Source organism: Opisthocomus hoazin, chromosome 4, assembly GCF_030867145.1.
Source record: "Opisthocomus hoazin isolate bOpiHoa1 chromosome 4, bOpiHoa1.hap1, whole genome shotgun sequence".
Lineage (NCBI taxonomy): Eukaryota > Metazoa > Chordata > Aves > Opisthocomiformes > Opisthocomidae > Opisthocomus > Opisthocomus hoazin.
Genome location: NC_134417.1, coordinates 6,725,929 through 6,741,290, shown reverse-complemented (window position 1 = coordinate 6,741,290; position 15,362 = coordinate 6,725,929). Strand labels below are relative to the sequence as shown.

Below are 15,362 nucleotides of genomic sequence, written 5' to 3'. Positions count from 1 at the left end.
TGCAAAGGGTATTCAGGATCCATAGGGGTTTGAGGAGTTTTTGTCTTTGTTTCCCCCCCCCCTACACTTTTTTCCCCTCCTTTTCCCCTCCTTTCACCCAGAGTAGACAAGTGAGTCCTTGTTTGGAAGACAGCTTGCGTTTTCAACTCTTTTTCTTTAAGAGCTTTTTGTTCATTTATGTTTTTGTTTGATCACTGTGACTGTTGTGTTTCTATAAGCTATTATTTTAATTTTATCAAAGAGAAGTTTGAGTCTCTTAACACTGTACATCTTCAGTTGAGGTATTCTCTGCGAGCTCAGTGAGCACCATCTCACTCAAATTCCTCCTACAGGCTTCCCAGCACTTCTTCTAAAAGATGGGGGAACATCTGGCAGCTCAGAGGATTTTTGTGATATTGACATCCCTGCCAGAAAGCAGGGAGCTGAAAGTGATAAAAAGTGCAATATGTGACATGCAACAAGATGTCTCCAGCTACTGAATATCTTGCACAGGGCTCCAGGTTTTATGAAAGAGCAGTTGTATCTGCATTGAAGTGAAAGCAGTGGTGTAACATCAGCTGTGGCAGCCACTCGGTAATTGACTGTAATTTAGAGCCATTGTCAACCATCCCATCATTGCATTAAGAAACATGCTTGTGCCCAGAACCAATAATCAGCCTCATATTTGTGATGTTTGGCAGGGAAAGAAGTTTTCGTCTTTCCCAGATTGTCTTCCTTAAGTACTTCTCCTTCCTTCCTGCTCTTTCCCTGTGCACACACTTTCTTCCCTCATTGCTGCAGGAGCAAAAATTTTTATGCTAGGCATTAATTTCTTAAATTTATCGTAATTTATGATTTTTCTGGCAGTGGTTTCGCAGCGCAGTCATCAAGGAGAATGCTATGCCAGAGGGCCTGATGACATTACTCTTCTCTAATATAGACCCAATTTACGAGTTTCATCGAGGCTTTCTGAAAGAGATAGAACAAAGGCTATCGCTCTGGTAAGTATTAATAGCGCAGCGTGCGGACATGAGCTGGGGGACCTTTTCCTACATCCTTCCACCAAAACCGTACCTAATCCATATTTGAACTGGTATTTCTGCTTAAATAGAATTAAGGAAAAAGTATTTTAATAAGTTAGTTTTAAAAAAATTGACTAACTACATTTTGCAAAGCCCATTTTTCAAGCACTGCCTTGTACGTAATACCCTGTAGTCGTATGAATTGTACACCAGACCAAGGTTTTTGGAATCAGAGAATTGTTCGGGTTGGAAAAGAGCTTTAAGATCATGAAGTCCAGCTGTTAATGTAACCTGATGTTGTCTCTCTAGCCTTAAAAAAGAGAAGGAACACAAGGTCCAAAAGACAATACGTGTGTTTTTCAACACCTTCCAGTTAATGAATCTCCGGGTGAAAATCTAGGAAACACTTTTTGGTAATTAAGATTAGAGTTCAGTTCTTACAGCACAGTTTATTTCAAAGAGCGTGTCTTTAGTCTTTAAACCATTTATTACTTTCTCCTGACCTGAGATGTAATATATGAGAATCTAGTTACCATTCAAAAGGAGGAGGTTTATGTAAACAAAGTACAAACAAAATAAATTCATAAATTCAAGTGGGATCATGTTATGACTTCTGTTCAGAAGTGTGAGAGGTCTTTCACACAGATTTGTTTCTGTTCCTTTCTCGGTTTTCTAAGCATGGCTTTATGTTTGGCTTTTTTTTTTAATATGGCTTCCATATTTACTGTATGAAGTTTTCAACCTGAACAGTGAAATGGGAGTGTCATGTAGCTAAAAATGGATAGAGGAGGGATTAACATCAGCACTGCTTCCCTTAATTTTGCTACAACAGTCCTTAAAATACACAGATACCCAGGAAGCGTTTCATAAAGATTGTGTCTTGAAGTACAGGGGAAGATGGAGGGCGGAATTTAAAATTTCTTGATCTCCCATGTACTCTGCCTTCTTTTTTCATCTCCTTATGTGTGTTTCAGGGAAGGAAAAGTCAATGCTCACATGAAAGGAGATTATCAACGCATTGGAGATGTCATGCTCAGGAATATGCGTACTCTAAAGGTAGATAAAGGATTAAAATAATGGAATCTCAGGGGTGTTGATTCATTTTTTCCTTTTGTGAGGGGTGAGAGTTCAAGGTTTAGTATTTGCACTAAACTTGAAGTGACTTGCAAACAATTATTGTTGATAAACAAATTAAAAAGAAAACATAATGAAATATTTACAGCAGGGCTTTATATCACTGTTGCTTATTTAACTACCTGCATTTACCTTGAGAAAAGGTTTTGTTTATTGGTTATTCAGAAGAAGACAAAGAAAAATTATTCGATTAGCTTTACCATCTCTCCTATATTAGCACAACTGGAAATCTCCCCTATGGAGACACTGTTTCATAAGGTTGTTTAATTCCAAAATATTTGTATTTTTTAACTGCAGAATAGTTTCTTCTGAAAGGAAGTCAGCTTTATCTGGAGTAGAGTGCCTTTATGGGACAGTTACACTTGTGCTGTAGTAACAGAGTAATTATTCCATTAAAACCAGTATCTTGAATGGGAGTGCAGAAGTGTGTGACTGCTATTCCAACTGTCAGCGCTCTCCACATTTGACATTCCCAGCAGGGATAGCCATGGTGCCACGCAGACACCCATGTTATTTTGACCCAGACTGGGAGCTGCCTGCCAGTTTGTTTAATAGATAAACCAAGATGAGATGACCCTCTTTGCTCATTTCTGCCTGACCTAAAAGAAGTCAGCAATCAACAAGGATTGTCTTAGGATGGCAAAGTATTAACGGGTGGTGCTACCAGCTGCTCTCCTCAGAGGCACATGGAGACAAGGCTGCAGTAAATAGTGAACAGAGGACAACCCAGCGAGTATTTTTATTTTTAATACTGATTTTTTTGAAGGTAGCCATTGAACCATATAATGTTATTATGCTATTTTTGTCAATACTTGTGACAATACATGCAGTCTTGGCTTAGATCTTCATGGTCAGAGACAGAAGTAGAGCGGGGAGTGGATTTTTTTTCTTATTCACTGTGATATCTATTAAAGGCTGTTTTCCTTTGATGCAAGTAGTTTTTTTGTACAATTCAACAGGAGTTTACCAGTTATCTGCAGAAGCATGATGAGGTCCTAACAGAACTGGAGAAAGCAACTAAACGCTTAAAGAAGCTGGAAATGGTTTATAAGGAGTTTGAGCTGCAAAAGGTTTGCTACCTGCCCCTCAACACATTTCTGCTCAAACCGATCCAGAGACTGATGCACTACAAGTTGATCCTGGGGAGACTTTGCAAGCACTACACAGCAGAGCACCGGGACTTTGCAGATTGCCGGAGTGAGTGAGCACTCAGCTGTGTACATGCAAGGCAGAAATCCATTCCCATGTACATACAAAATTTTGCCTGTACTCTGTGGGAGACAAGTGTTACATCTACAAATGAAATGTAAATGCTTTTTCTCCATTCAGGACCTCTCTGACTCTCACATGCAGCTCTGCAGAATACACAGAAATTTGATTTAGATTGCTGAAAACACAACTGTTTAGTCAATGTTATACTTTATCTTGAGAAAAAAAACCCAGAACATACCGAATAGTACAGCAGAAAACTGGCAAGAGGCAGGTTAATTAAAAAAAAAAAAAAAAAAAGGTTAGCTTACATTTTAAAATTCGCTTTGTTTTTCTTTAAGGTTTTCAGTACCAGGTTTCACTACTGTCCTACTGTGCTCTGGTGCAGGGCTCCAAAGCATTCTGCAGCAGCTAGAAATTGCCTTACCTGCTAGTGTGGAAAACGCAGAAATTAACTTAGGTGTAGACTGTTCTCTTTGCATAGAATGAATGCTTTTTCTGGCATGCCAGAAAGTGTTTTTCTCACACTAATCTTGGTGGATGTTAATGTTTCAAGCAAAGCTAGAAAACTGGTCCTTTTCTTGTCCTCTTTTTTAGTGGGGAAAAAAGTACGTATTTTAGGAACCCTTCATCATTTATAAGTAAAACTGTGATGAAAAATAATTGCTTTGTAGCATCAAAAGCTTGCACAGTAAGTTCTATTGATTTATATGGTAATCTTTGGCAGAAATAGTTGGCATTAATTTTTTAATTTGCTTTTGGCTACGTGGTAAATAATTTATAATGCACAAAATCGCAGATACCCAGTAATCTCCAGAAGCATACGAACGCTATGAAGTTGCTTGCTAGTCTCCGTTTTGCCCCTAGGTAGCTATAAAGTGTGCTTTAAGAAGTTGGCAGTTAGACTAGATGATTGCAGTAGGTCCCTTCCAACTGAACTATTCTGTTCTATTTTAAATCTGGCTGTAAATTTCAGATTCAGTTTTCCAGGGATAAAATTGGTGGCCTGTGTTTGTCTGCTCTGTTCTGATCCGCTCGGTGTGGTTTCCTTACAGACGCACTGAGGGAAGTCACAGAAATGACATCTCAGCTGCAGCACAGTCTCATCCGCCTGGAGAATTTCCAGAAGCTGACAGAGCTGCAGCATGACTTGATTGGTATAGATAACCTCACGGCACCGGGTAGGGTAAGTATCTTAGCTTAGTTTTTAGAGCCTTTATTGGTTTTATTGCCAAGGAAGTGCCTTTCAACCATATATTTGCCATCACTGCCTCTCTATTTTATGGAACGCCTGTAAAGTCTTTGTATAATTTTCTGCATAGTAGGTTCCATGGGGGCCTCAGTGGTGTCCTGGGGAATAGATCAAAAATGCTTCTGCTTAGACTCTGGCTGCAGTTTGGTGTTTCCAGTACAGCAGGTACTGGGTGCGCTAGGGTACGATGCTCTGTGTTTGAGTGGGAAGCGGTGTGTCATGTACTCGACAGGAAATACACTATCAGCTCTGCTTATGTCTGTGTGATGCAATCTCTCTGTGGACTGAGACTGCACAAAGAACGTAGCGATGGTGACAGCCACGTCACTGGGCAAAACTGGTATCGGTGACACTGTTTTTCTAGGAGTTCATAGTTCCTGCTTGGTTTTTAGGTTTTTTTTCTGTTTTTGATAGATATACTGAGCATAAGTCCAGGAACATCACATTTGCTTTTGGGATGCTATGGCAATCACTACAGTGGGATGTAAGTGTAATAGGTGAACTGCTGGTGTCCAACAGGAGCTCTGCTCCTTTCCCTTCTTTTGCTTCATTGATTTGAATGCTGGCTGCAGCAAGGAGTTGATTCATGTTGCAAAACAGAAGGAATAGTGTCATCTGGTGTTTAACCAGTCTGTTAGCGATCATTGCTGGGCACCAATCAACATCTGCATACTCTGGGATGAAAAAAAGGAACCATTAAAATTGTCTGTGTTTGGGAAAGATCAAGCTTTTCCTGACTTTTTATTTTCCACTGCAGGAGTTTATCCGGGAAGGCTGCTTGTACAAGCTCACTAAGAAGGGTTTACAGCAGCGGATGTTCTTTCTGGTGAGTGGTGCTTCTGGTTTTCATAAACACGAAGTCTTGAAGATAAAGTTGTCAGGAAGGTGTGTTTTCATGTGCTTGTGATGCAAATCACCATATGTAACTGCAGACTCACTCTGAGGAGTTTTTATAGCACAACTGTGGCAATACTGTCTGTTCAGCTTGTTTCCTTAATGGCACACAGTTTTAACAGTATTTTTAAATTAATTGCCACTCTTGTAAGTAAACAAAAGAGGTTTTAAGGAAAGTATGCCAAATTGTCTGAGAAATGGTGTTTGTTCATGCATCTACAGTGGCCATTCAAAACAGATTTTAAAGATGATGTCAAAAAATACTTTGGTCCTACCTGCTGTCTTCAGAATATTGATAGTATGCTTCCTGCCTTTTTCAGTTCTCAGATATGTTACTGTACACGAGCAAAGGGGTTACAGGGACAAATCAATTCAAAGTTCATGGACATCTGCCTCTGCATGGCATGTTGGTAAGTAGTTTCAAGTTGCATCACAGCGTTAAGGAAATGGCTTTGCCTGAAGGCAAGTTGAGGCACAAGGACCAAAGCCTCAAGCTGCTCCCAGGCCACTGACAGCAGCCTGCGGTGCTGCTGGCCGCAGACTGGACCTTCACGTGCCCCAGCCTGTGTGTCAGACCAAGGCTTGTCCACAGGCGATAAGCTTAATTCCTTTCATCACATTAGAAGAACAGCTGGAGCACACCCTTTTGACCATTCCTGTTCATGCTGCTGTGAGAGGCTGATCTGGAAACAGGGATTTGTCCTGCCATTTTTCCCCTGTGCTCACACCTAGGCATAGAATCGATCCTCCTGCCTCCCCTCCCCCCTATTCTAATGGGACTGTTCTTTCTGTGTTTGATTTGCAGCTGATAGTGCTCGACCCACCGGTAAGTAATAAGCCAAATCCTGCTCAGAACCCTGCTTCTCTTGCCCTGTTGGATGTGGTACTGCGTAGCTAGAGATGCAGCAGTAGAAATACATGATACAGATTTTCATATAGAGCCAAAATAGACTTGAAGTAGGTGGTATTCATAAAAGAGTAGCTGTTTTGCACTTCGTGCAGCTGGGTTGTAACCATACTGCGACTCAAATTCCTAGCCAGCCACGGAGGACAGTTTTAGTGTTTATCAATGATTGAGTAGTGATGAGAAAAACCTTTTCTTTTTCTGCAGGTGGAGGAGAGTGAGAATGAATGGGCCGTCCCGCACTGCTTCACCATCTATTCAGCACAAAAAACTATAGTGGTGGCAGCAAGGTAACATTCGTTTTCCTCAATTGCTTGTAGGTTTGATAGATACCTTTGCTAAAGAGTTGCTTTTTTGATTGTGTGGTGCAGAGCCAGGGGGGTGTTTCCTGCATCCTCTGGAAAGCATGACTGCAAAACAAGCACAGGGCACTTCACAAAACACAGCACTGAAAGATGTTGAGAAGGAGTAGTTTATCTCACCGAACGGCGTGTTATTAAAGACACAGCAGCAGCAGTAACATTGCCATTGTATTGTTTTCTAGTTAGCTGAGTTGTCGGTGTCATCCTTAAAACAACTGCTATAAAGCAGGAGACAAAATGAAATCTAAACATACAAATATTTTAGAGACCCAAAAAGAATTAAAATCCAGAACATGCAAATGGATGTAAGAAGGGGAGGGTTCCTGCATGGGTCTCATGGAGGAAGCTGGGAAGGGAGAGTTCGACCTAAAGGCTGACTTAGAGAGAAAACCGATCCCTTTTCAGTGTAACTTGTCCCTGTGCAGCGAGTTTGATGTCTCTTTTTACTTTAGAGCTGAAATATACTTGGGATGTCTACTACACGTATTCTCTCAGGATCAGCTTTAGGAGATTTTGTCCCCCTGCAGGTCCCCTAGAAGGCAGCTGGAGTTGGGGATGCTGAGAATGCAGAATGGGAGGACTAAATCTCAACCTTAAATTTATAGGGTTTATACTGCTTGCTAACCTGTTCTTGAGAAATAAACATTACTGAATATTTATAGATCAGGTATGTAGTGGCATGGGAGTGAGTCATTTTGGTATGCAGACGTATTCAGCACGCAAAACTTTTTTAATTCGAGCCTAATACCCCAAAATGTCAATTATTTTTAAGATCGACCACTTCTCAGCAGCTGGGGATCAAAAAGTGCTTGCACGGTTCTTAAATTTGGAAACATAAATATAATCTTTACCTTGTCATAACTTAGAAATAGCTCAAAGGTTGTTTTTCTGAAGTTACCTCTCTCTATCTGTAAAAAAAAATTGCTGCTGGGCTTAGACCATGCATGGAATTTTCAGTCTAAATTAAAAACTTTCAGAAAAAAGAGGTGGTTACCAAAAAAGTCTCACAGACCCTCTCAAGCAAACACAAGAGCATGTAACTGTATATGGTGCTTCAAACAACAATTGTGCACCCAGGGAATGTAGCCAGAGGTAAAAAAAGAAATGCCACGGCCATGTGGCCATGTCTAAAGGAAAACCTTACACTGGTGCATACCGATGGGTATAGATACACGTAAATGAGCTGTGAAGCTCTTACCCTGTAATCATGGCATGAGCCGTGTAACCTGTAACGGAAACTATGTGGGGTGAAAGAAGGCCTCATCTTCCTGCACTCTGTGCTTTACTTGCTCAAGATGTGAGGTAAATCCTGCTTCCCCTTTAAAAGATGTGCTGTCTTTCAGGTTGCCTTTTATCTTTCAAAAAAAATCATTTCCAGTATGGTCATACCACCCATCTCCAAAATGCGTTTTGGAGTGAAAACATGATTTCGTGTTATAAATAACCCACCAGCTATGAAGGTCTCTGAAGAGCAGCGATGGCCTAGACCGCATAATTCCTCGTCTGAGTCTGATAGCTCCAGAGGGGAATGTTATGGGGCCCTCTGGCTCTATATTCATTCTGTTTGCTGTAAAGTCCAAGTTTTTAATGGTTATTTTAGTCTTGTTGCGAGGCTTGAAAATAGAGGTGAAGGCTGTGTGAGATCAGCTTCGTATCCAGAAAAGGTTATGGTTTGGAGGAATTTTATTTTTTTATTTAATGGAAAGGGTCTGCTTCTTGTATTGGGCAGTGACTGGTGCCTTCCTTCAGCAAACTAGCACACTCTCATGGCTCCAGGCTGGGGTGGTCTCCATTCACATCATTTGTCTTGCAGTACCCGCATGGAGATGGGGAAGTGGATGGAAGACCTAAACATGGCGATTGAAATGTCCAAGAAATCTGCTGAGAAATCTGACATGCTTCTGGAAAATTCAGTATGCAATCGCTCCAACAGTAAGTGGTGTTCCCTGCCTTCTTGAAAAGCATCCATTGTCATTTCTTTTTCATTTTTCCAGTTGTGAATTTGATGACATAAATGGAATATTTTTATAATTTATCTAGTAATGAATAATTATTGTGCTTTCGTTTTGTTTCAATTAAAAGAAATATACTTGTTCTCCTAGACTGATGTTCCTGGTAGCTTTAAATGTAGCAGAGATGCTCCAGTTGCAGAATTACTGATTTTATAGAACCACAGAATCACAGAATGGTAGGGGTTGGAAGGATTATAAGGTCCTTATTCTTCTCTTCACTGAATCACAGAATGTTAGGTGTTGGAAGGAACCTCTGTGGGTCACCTAGTCCAACCCCCCTGCCGAAGCAGGGTGTTCCAAAGCAGGCTGCCCAGGACCTTGTCCAGGCGGGTCTTGAATATCTCCAGAGAAGGAGACTCCACAACCTCCCTGGGCAGCCTGTTCCAGGGCTCCATCACTCTCAGAGGGAAGAAGTTCTTCCTCATGTTCAGATGGAACTTCCTGTGCCTCAGTTTGTGCCCATTGCCCCTTGTCCTGTCACTGGGCACCACTGAAAAGAGCTTGGCCCCATCCTCCTGACACCCACCCGTGAGATATTTATAAGGTCCCCTCTCAGCCTTCTCTTCTTCAGGCTGAACAAGCCCAGCTCCCTCAGCCTCTCCTCGTAGGAGAGATGCTCCAGTCCCCTCACCATCCTCGTAGCCCTCCGCTGGACTCTCTCCAGTAGCTCCTCATCTTTCTTGAACTGGGGAGCCCAGAACTGGACACAGTACTCCAGATGGGGCCTCACTAGGGCAGTGTAGAGGGGGAGGAGAACCTCCCTCGACCTACAGGCCACACTCCTCCTAATGCATCCCAGGATGCCATTGGCCGCCTTGGCAGCCAGGGCACACTGCTGGCTCAATGGTCAACCTGTCGTCCCACCAGGACACCCAGGTTCCTCTCCGCAGAGCTGCTCTCCAGCAGGTCAGCCCTAAGCCTGTACTGGTGCATGGGGTTGTTCTTCCCCAGGTGGAGGATCCTGCACTCGCCCTTGTTGAATTTCATCAGGTTCCTCTGCGCCCAACTCTCCAGCCTGTCCAGGTCTCACTGAATGGCAGCACAGCCTGCCGGTGTATCCGCCACTCCTCCCAGTTTGGTGTCATCAGCAAACTTGCTGAGGGTACACTCTAACTCTTCATCCAGGTCACTGATGAAGAAGTTAAACAAGGCTGGGCCCAGTACTGACCCCTGAGGGACACCACTGGTTACAGTCCTCCAACTAGACTCAGCGCCGCTGACGACAACCCTCTGAGTTCTGCCATTCAGCCAGTTCTCAATCACCTCACTGACCACTCATCCAGCCCACACTTCCTGAGCTTCCCTAGGAGGATGTTATGGGAGACAGTGTCAAAAGCCTTGCTGAAGTCTAGGTAGACAACATCCACGCCTCTCCCTTCATCTACCCAGCCAGTCATGCCATCATAGAAAGTTATCAGACTGGTCAAGCATGATTTCCCCTTGGTGAATCCATGCTGACTACTCCTGATAACCTTCTTTTCCTCCACTTGCTTGATGATGGCCTCTAGAATGAGCTGTTCCATCATCTTTCCCAGGGTGGAGGTGAGGCTGACTAGCCTGTAGTTCTCTGGATCCTCCTTCTTGTCCTTTTTGAAGATAGGAGTGACATTGGCTATCCTCCAGTCCTCAGGCACCTCTCCTGTCCTCCAGGACCTTTCAGAGATGATGCAGAGTGGCTCAGCAGCAACATCCACCAGCTCCCTCAGCACTCATGGGTGCATTCCATCGGGGCCCATGGATTCGTGGGCATCCAGATTGCTTAAGCAATCCCTCACACAGTCCTCTTTGACCAAGGGAAAGTCGTCCTCTCTGTAGGCTTCCTGTCTTACCTCCAGGGCCTGGGATTCCTGAGGGCCAGCCTTGGCATTGAAGACTGAAGCAAAGAAGGCATTCAGTAGCTCTGCCTTCTCTGCATCCTCCGTCACCAGGACACCCACCTCGTTCAGTAGCGGCCCCACATTGTCCCTAGCCTTCCTTTTGCTGCTGATGTAGTTGAAGAAGCCCTTCTTGTTGTTTTTGACATCCCTTGCCAGCGTCAATTCCAGGTGGACCTTAGCCTTCCTCGTTGCATCTCTGCATGCTCTTTCCAAGTGGCCTGTCCCTCTTTCCACATTCCATGGACCTTTCTCTTCTACCTGAGCTCCACTGAAAGCTCCTTGCTCATCCATGCGGGTCTCCTGCCTCCTTTGCTCGATTTCTTTCTCAGGGGGATGCACCGATCCTGAGCATGGAGGAAGTGACGTTTAAACAGCGACCAGCACTCTTGGATCCCTCTGCCTTCGAGAGCCCTGGCCCATGGGATTCCTCCAAGTAGCTCCTTGAAAAGGCCAAAGTTAGCCCTCCTGAGGTCCAAGGTTTTGATCCTACTTATCAGCCTGCTTCCTCCGCTCAGGATCCTGAACTCCACCATTTCATGGTCACTGCAGCCGAGTCTACCTCCAACCTGCATATCGTCAACCAGTCCCTCCTTGTGTGTTACAAGTTACAAGTCCCTCCTTGTTCTCTTACATAGATTTTTCTCAGTTTAACCATGTAGTGTGTTTTCTTGTCCAGAAATGTGGTGTCTTTGGGATGGAGCATGTTCTTTTATAGCCCAGCACTCTTGTGCCTGTCTCTGGTGGTGTTACGGATTTGCTGAGACATGTAGCATCCCTTCTTGGAGCATTTCTTCCTATTCCTCGCTAAGAATCAACTGAAGATGAAGTGTGGGGCTTTTTGTTTGTTTGTTTTACAGAGTATTGAGTCAGCTGCCCCAAGCAGAGCTGAGTAATGAAAGCCAGAGCAACCTGCTCCGAGTGGCCTTTAGGAGCTGGGTAGCCAGTTCAAGCTGACCTATTTTAAAACTGGAGCATGGCAAGAGAAAACAGTTTTTCTCAGGAATCTCTGCTTCTCTTGCTCTTTGTATTGCACAGTTGTCTTAAACCGCTGCTGAATTCTCCCCTCCCAGGATCCTCTGACGAGGTCTCTCTAGAACAGGAGTCCGAAGATGACATACACTCTTCTCATAGCTCCTTGGACAGGCAGAGCCACCACCGTGCCAACACAACCATGCACGTGTGCTGGTACCGCAACACAAGTGTCTCCATGACTGACCACAGTGTGGCTGTCGAGGTACCCCCAGGGCGCAGCTCTCGCATCTCACTCTGTCCATCCTGGCTCGCTCGGCCGCCGCTCCATCTCCCATTTCGCCTTCGCAGTGTCTCTGCATCCGCGGGAGAGCATGGGCCATCAAAAGGCCGCTGCATGTTTGCCCCTTTCTGTGCATGTCTACGTGTCCGCGTACACATACTCGGCTCTCCTGGCAGCAGGGCTTTGCTGTAGCAAAGGCACTGAAGGAGGAAAATTTTAAAGGAAACCCAGGACATCTTAGGACTGGGTTGTTCCTTTGGTTTCATGGGCCTTGCTGGAGGATAAGTTACCTGTCCACGATATTCTCCTTCAGAGAATGACTGCTGTACTGAGGTCTGGTTACCTACTGTACTGGCCCTAGAATTCAGAGTTAAGCTCAGTGGGAATAAGACTGCTCTGCCCTTCGTTCACTGGCAAGGGTGAGCAGCAAGCATTAGGAAGTGCCATTTTACAGCAGTGTCGTGTTAGGCTGAACAGACGTTTATTATGTACCCGCTGAGCTGCTGTTACCTTGGCTCTTACCACTCAGCACAGCTTGATGCAGCGGTGGTGGCACGTTTTGGTACTGAGTCCTGCAGATTTTGAGGCAGATGTCTGCTCACCGCTCCTTGCGCAGAGCGCTGCTTGCATGGGCCCTACAGTTTCACCTTAGGCAGCAGTTTGGCCAGGTCGGTTGGGTAGGACACCTTCCTGGAGGCTGGCATGCTTGGAAGACTTCTAGAAGTGAGAAGGACCCCAATGCCATGGAGAGAGCAAGGAGGTCACTAAGACAGGTGGCAGTGGGGCAGGGCATCGCACCCGGGTGTTTGTACCTTCCTACCTTTCCTGCTGTGCTGTTAAGGCACTTTCTGTTTATTGGAAGGGGTTCAAAGTTGGGCGTTGGGCACTGAGGCTCCTGGGTTTTTGTGATGGAGAAAGCGTATCAATCGGCTCAGTAAAGGAGGTCCTATAGGGGTTACCATGGCTTATGGTCCAGAAGTTGGGCACTTGCGCTGGCAAAGAAAGTGGTTTCTATCAGAGGGGACGAGCCTTGCTTTCCCTGCCAATACCCTTATGAAAGGCACCATCTTGCTGTTCTGTACGTGGATAATGAGACCTCCCTGCTACAGACTCTGGGATTAAACGTGTGAGTTCTTGCAGCTCCCTCTTGCTTTGATGTGTTCCATGTTCTAATACCATCATTTTTTTTCCACAATCCATTTTCCTTTAACAGACGCCTTTCTTGCATCACTTCCCTTATCCTAACGTTCCATTTTTCTCTTTCTCTCCCCCTTTTCTCTGCTCAGTTTTCTGCTCTCTTGCTGTTTCTCCAGAGCTTCCTCCTCGCTATTTGCTGGGCCAGGCCCAACGGCCCAACACAATCACCCATGTTTGTTGGTACCGGAACCAGAGCCTATCCCTGTCTGATTACCTGTGCATGATCCAGGTAAAAATGCCTCGCAAGTTCTGCGCTGGTGGGGAGGAACCATGGGCTGCCAAGGAAAGTGTCCTGCCGCTTGCTGTGTAATTGCTCAGCGAGCCCACGTGTGCTGGCAGGAGGATGCCCCAGCCAGCAGCAGCAGCGTTGTGATGTTGCCTTTTTGATACAGGATTTCCTCCTAGTTCTGCTTCCCAAAATGGTTCTCTGTCTAATTCTGCTGCGTATTCTGTCTTTTTCTCTAATTACAAAATCCACTTGCTGTAGGTTTCCTTATCCCTCTGCACAAGCGCTCGGTGACTCTGTCTCCGAGATGGCAATGTTCAGCTTCCCTGCAGCCTGCTTGCCACGCCAGGCTTGCGTTTGCGTAGCTGCCACACGTAGCTTGTCTGCAACTCCGACACCCTCTGTTTCCTCGTCTGCTTTATTTTCCTTCTCACGCAGCATCTTCTATGTGTTTTTTCTGCATGTAAAAAAAGGTGGTTGAAGTGATGAATGCCCTTGTGGCTGCCACCTTTCTCCTGACCGTAGGCCACGAAGGAGAGCGGTTGCTGGAGGGGTGGGTCAGCGCGGCACCCTCCCGTGCGCTGCCCTACACTGCGCTGGGATATGGCGGGCACTCAGACGTGAAGGGGAACTTGCTGTTAGTGGAGAGAAATCGCTGTTTTGTTCATAAGATAGTTGTGAATTAGTGAAGATACAAAGTCATTCAGTCACCATGTGAAGTCTCTGGGAGGGCTTTTATGAGAGGGGAACAAGTGCAGGAGTGGCTATAGCAGGCAGCCTCAAGCTTTTTATCTGCGGCAGCTGCCTTTTTCCAAAGGACAGGGACCTGTGGTTTCACGATAGTTTTCACTCTACACTAGAACCAGCTCTCTGGATACTTGCTGAGGAAATTCAAGAACAGCAACGGCTGGCAGAAGCTGTGGGTCGTCTTCACCAACTTCTGCTTGTTCTTCTACAAAACGCACCAGGTGAGCAAATGTTTGGGGTGTCGGGGGGAACCTGGAGGTCCTTGGCTTTCTGCTCTAGCTTTCTGCTCCGACTCCAGCTCACTGCTCTTTGAAGGAGAGTAACAAGTGGCAGAGGAGGTAGTTTGTAATGAAGCCAGTCTCTGTAAGACCACAGGCCCTTCATGCAGAATTGAATCAGGATTCCTTAGTTCTGTTGATGATACTGACCTTCTGTGGGTGAGGGGGGGAAATGTCTTCTCGTGCAGTGACTAACGGAGATGAGGGAATCAGCAGCCTTTGGGCAGTCCCTGTCCATTTCTCTCCCTGTTGGGCTTCAGCAGAGTTAAACAGGCATCAGGGGTTTTTCTGCCCGTGGTGCCTTCAGCGCCTGTTTGGTAACGGACTGTGCTGCAATGCAACCTGTGCCATTTCATTATTAACCCAATAAACTGTTTATTTCATTCAGGCTTCTTGCCTTGAGGACACATTTCTTTTGGGAGGGATATTTTAACTTCCATGTCACATCTGTGTGTGGAGTTCCAGAGGGGGTGCGGAGGGGGAAGCAGGGAGTCCAGGAGACAGCGAGGGGCAGGGGAATAGAAGCAAGTAACTCTGTGAAAACAGTGAAAGGAGTTGGGGGAAGGTTTCATTATAAGCCATCGGAGGCCTTGCGGAAGGTAACGGCCGCTGCTCCTCCTGTTCTCTGCTAAGCAAAACCACAAAGACCGTACCTGTACAGTATAGAAGAGTGAGTGCGCGTTGGGATGAACTGTGTGGCAGGGGATGCCTTGCACTAAAGGCTGGGCTGTTGGGCTCTTCCAGGACGATTATCCCTTGGCCAGTCTCCCGCTGCTTGGCTATGTGGTCAGCTGCCCTGCAGAGGCAGACGGCATTCAGAAGGATTATGTCTTCAAGCTGCAGTTCAAGTCCCATGTGTATTTCTTCAGGGCTGAGAGCAAATACACCTTTGAGAGGTAATTTTCTGTTTTCTCTGTCTGTCTCTGTATATAACATGCTGTTAACTCATTGGTTGATCATCTAGAGCCCTCTCTTTCCTCCTGACTGCCTCCTAGTCCAAGCGACCTTACAGCACAT

At 45.3% G+C, this 15,362-nt stretch overlaps 1 protein-coding gene across 4 annotated transcripts in view; it reads left to right on the top strand.

The window, feature by feature from the left end:
* Positions 1-15,362, top strand: part of FARP2 (FERM, ARH/RhoGEF and pleckstrin domain protein 2) — an 84,472-nt gene that overhangs the window by 66,370 nt on the left and 2,740 nt on the right. For 2 of the 4 annotated variants that reach the window (XM_075417774.1, XM_075417777.1), the window contains 11 exons: positions 847-980; positions 1,976-2,057; positions 3,095-3,332; positions 4,400-4,530; positions 5,354-5,422; positions 5,811-5,900; positions 6,602-6,684; positions 8,570-8,688; positions 11,716-11,879; positions 14,181-14,288; positions 15,090-15,241. In XM_075417774.1, the coding sequence (XP_075273889.1) occupies positions 847-980; positions 1,976-2,057; positions 3,095-3,332; positions 4,400-4,530; positions 5,354-5,422; positions 5,811-5,900; positions 6,602-6,684; positions 8,570-8,688; positions 11,716-11,879; positions 14,181-14,288; positions 15,090-15,241 (1,370 nt within the window). Of the gene's footprint in view, positions 1-846; positions 981-1,975; positions 2,058-3,094; positions 3,333-4,399; positions 4,531-5,353; positions 5,423-5,810; positions 5,901-6,601; positions 6,685-8,569; positions 8,689-11,715; positions 11,880-13,183; positions 13,324-14,180; positions 14,289-15,089; positions 15,242-15,362 lie in introns of those variants that run through there. The other 2 variants (XM_075417776.1, XM_075417775.1) reach the window with 2 other exon arrangements.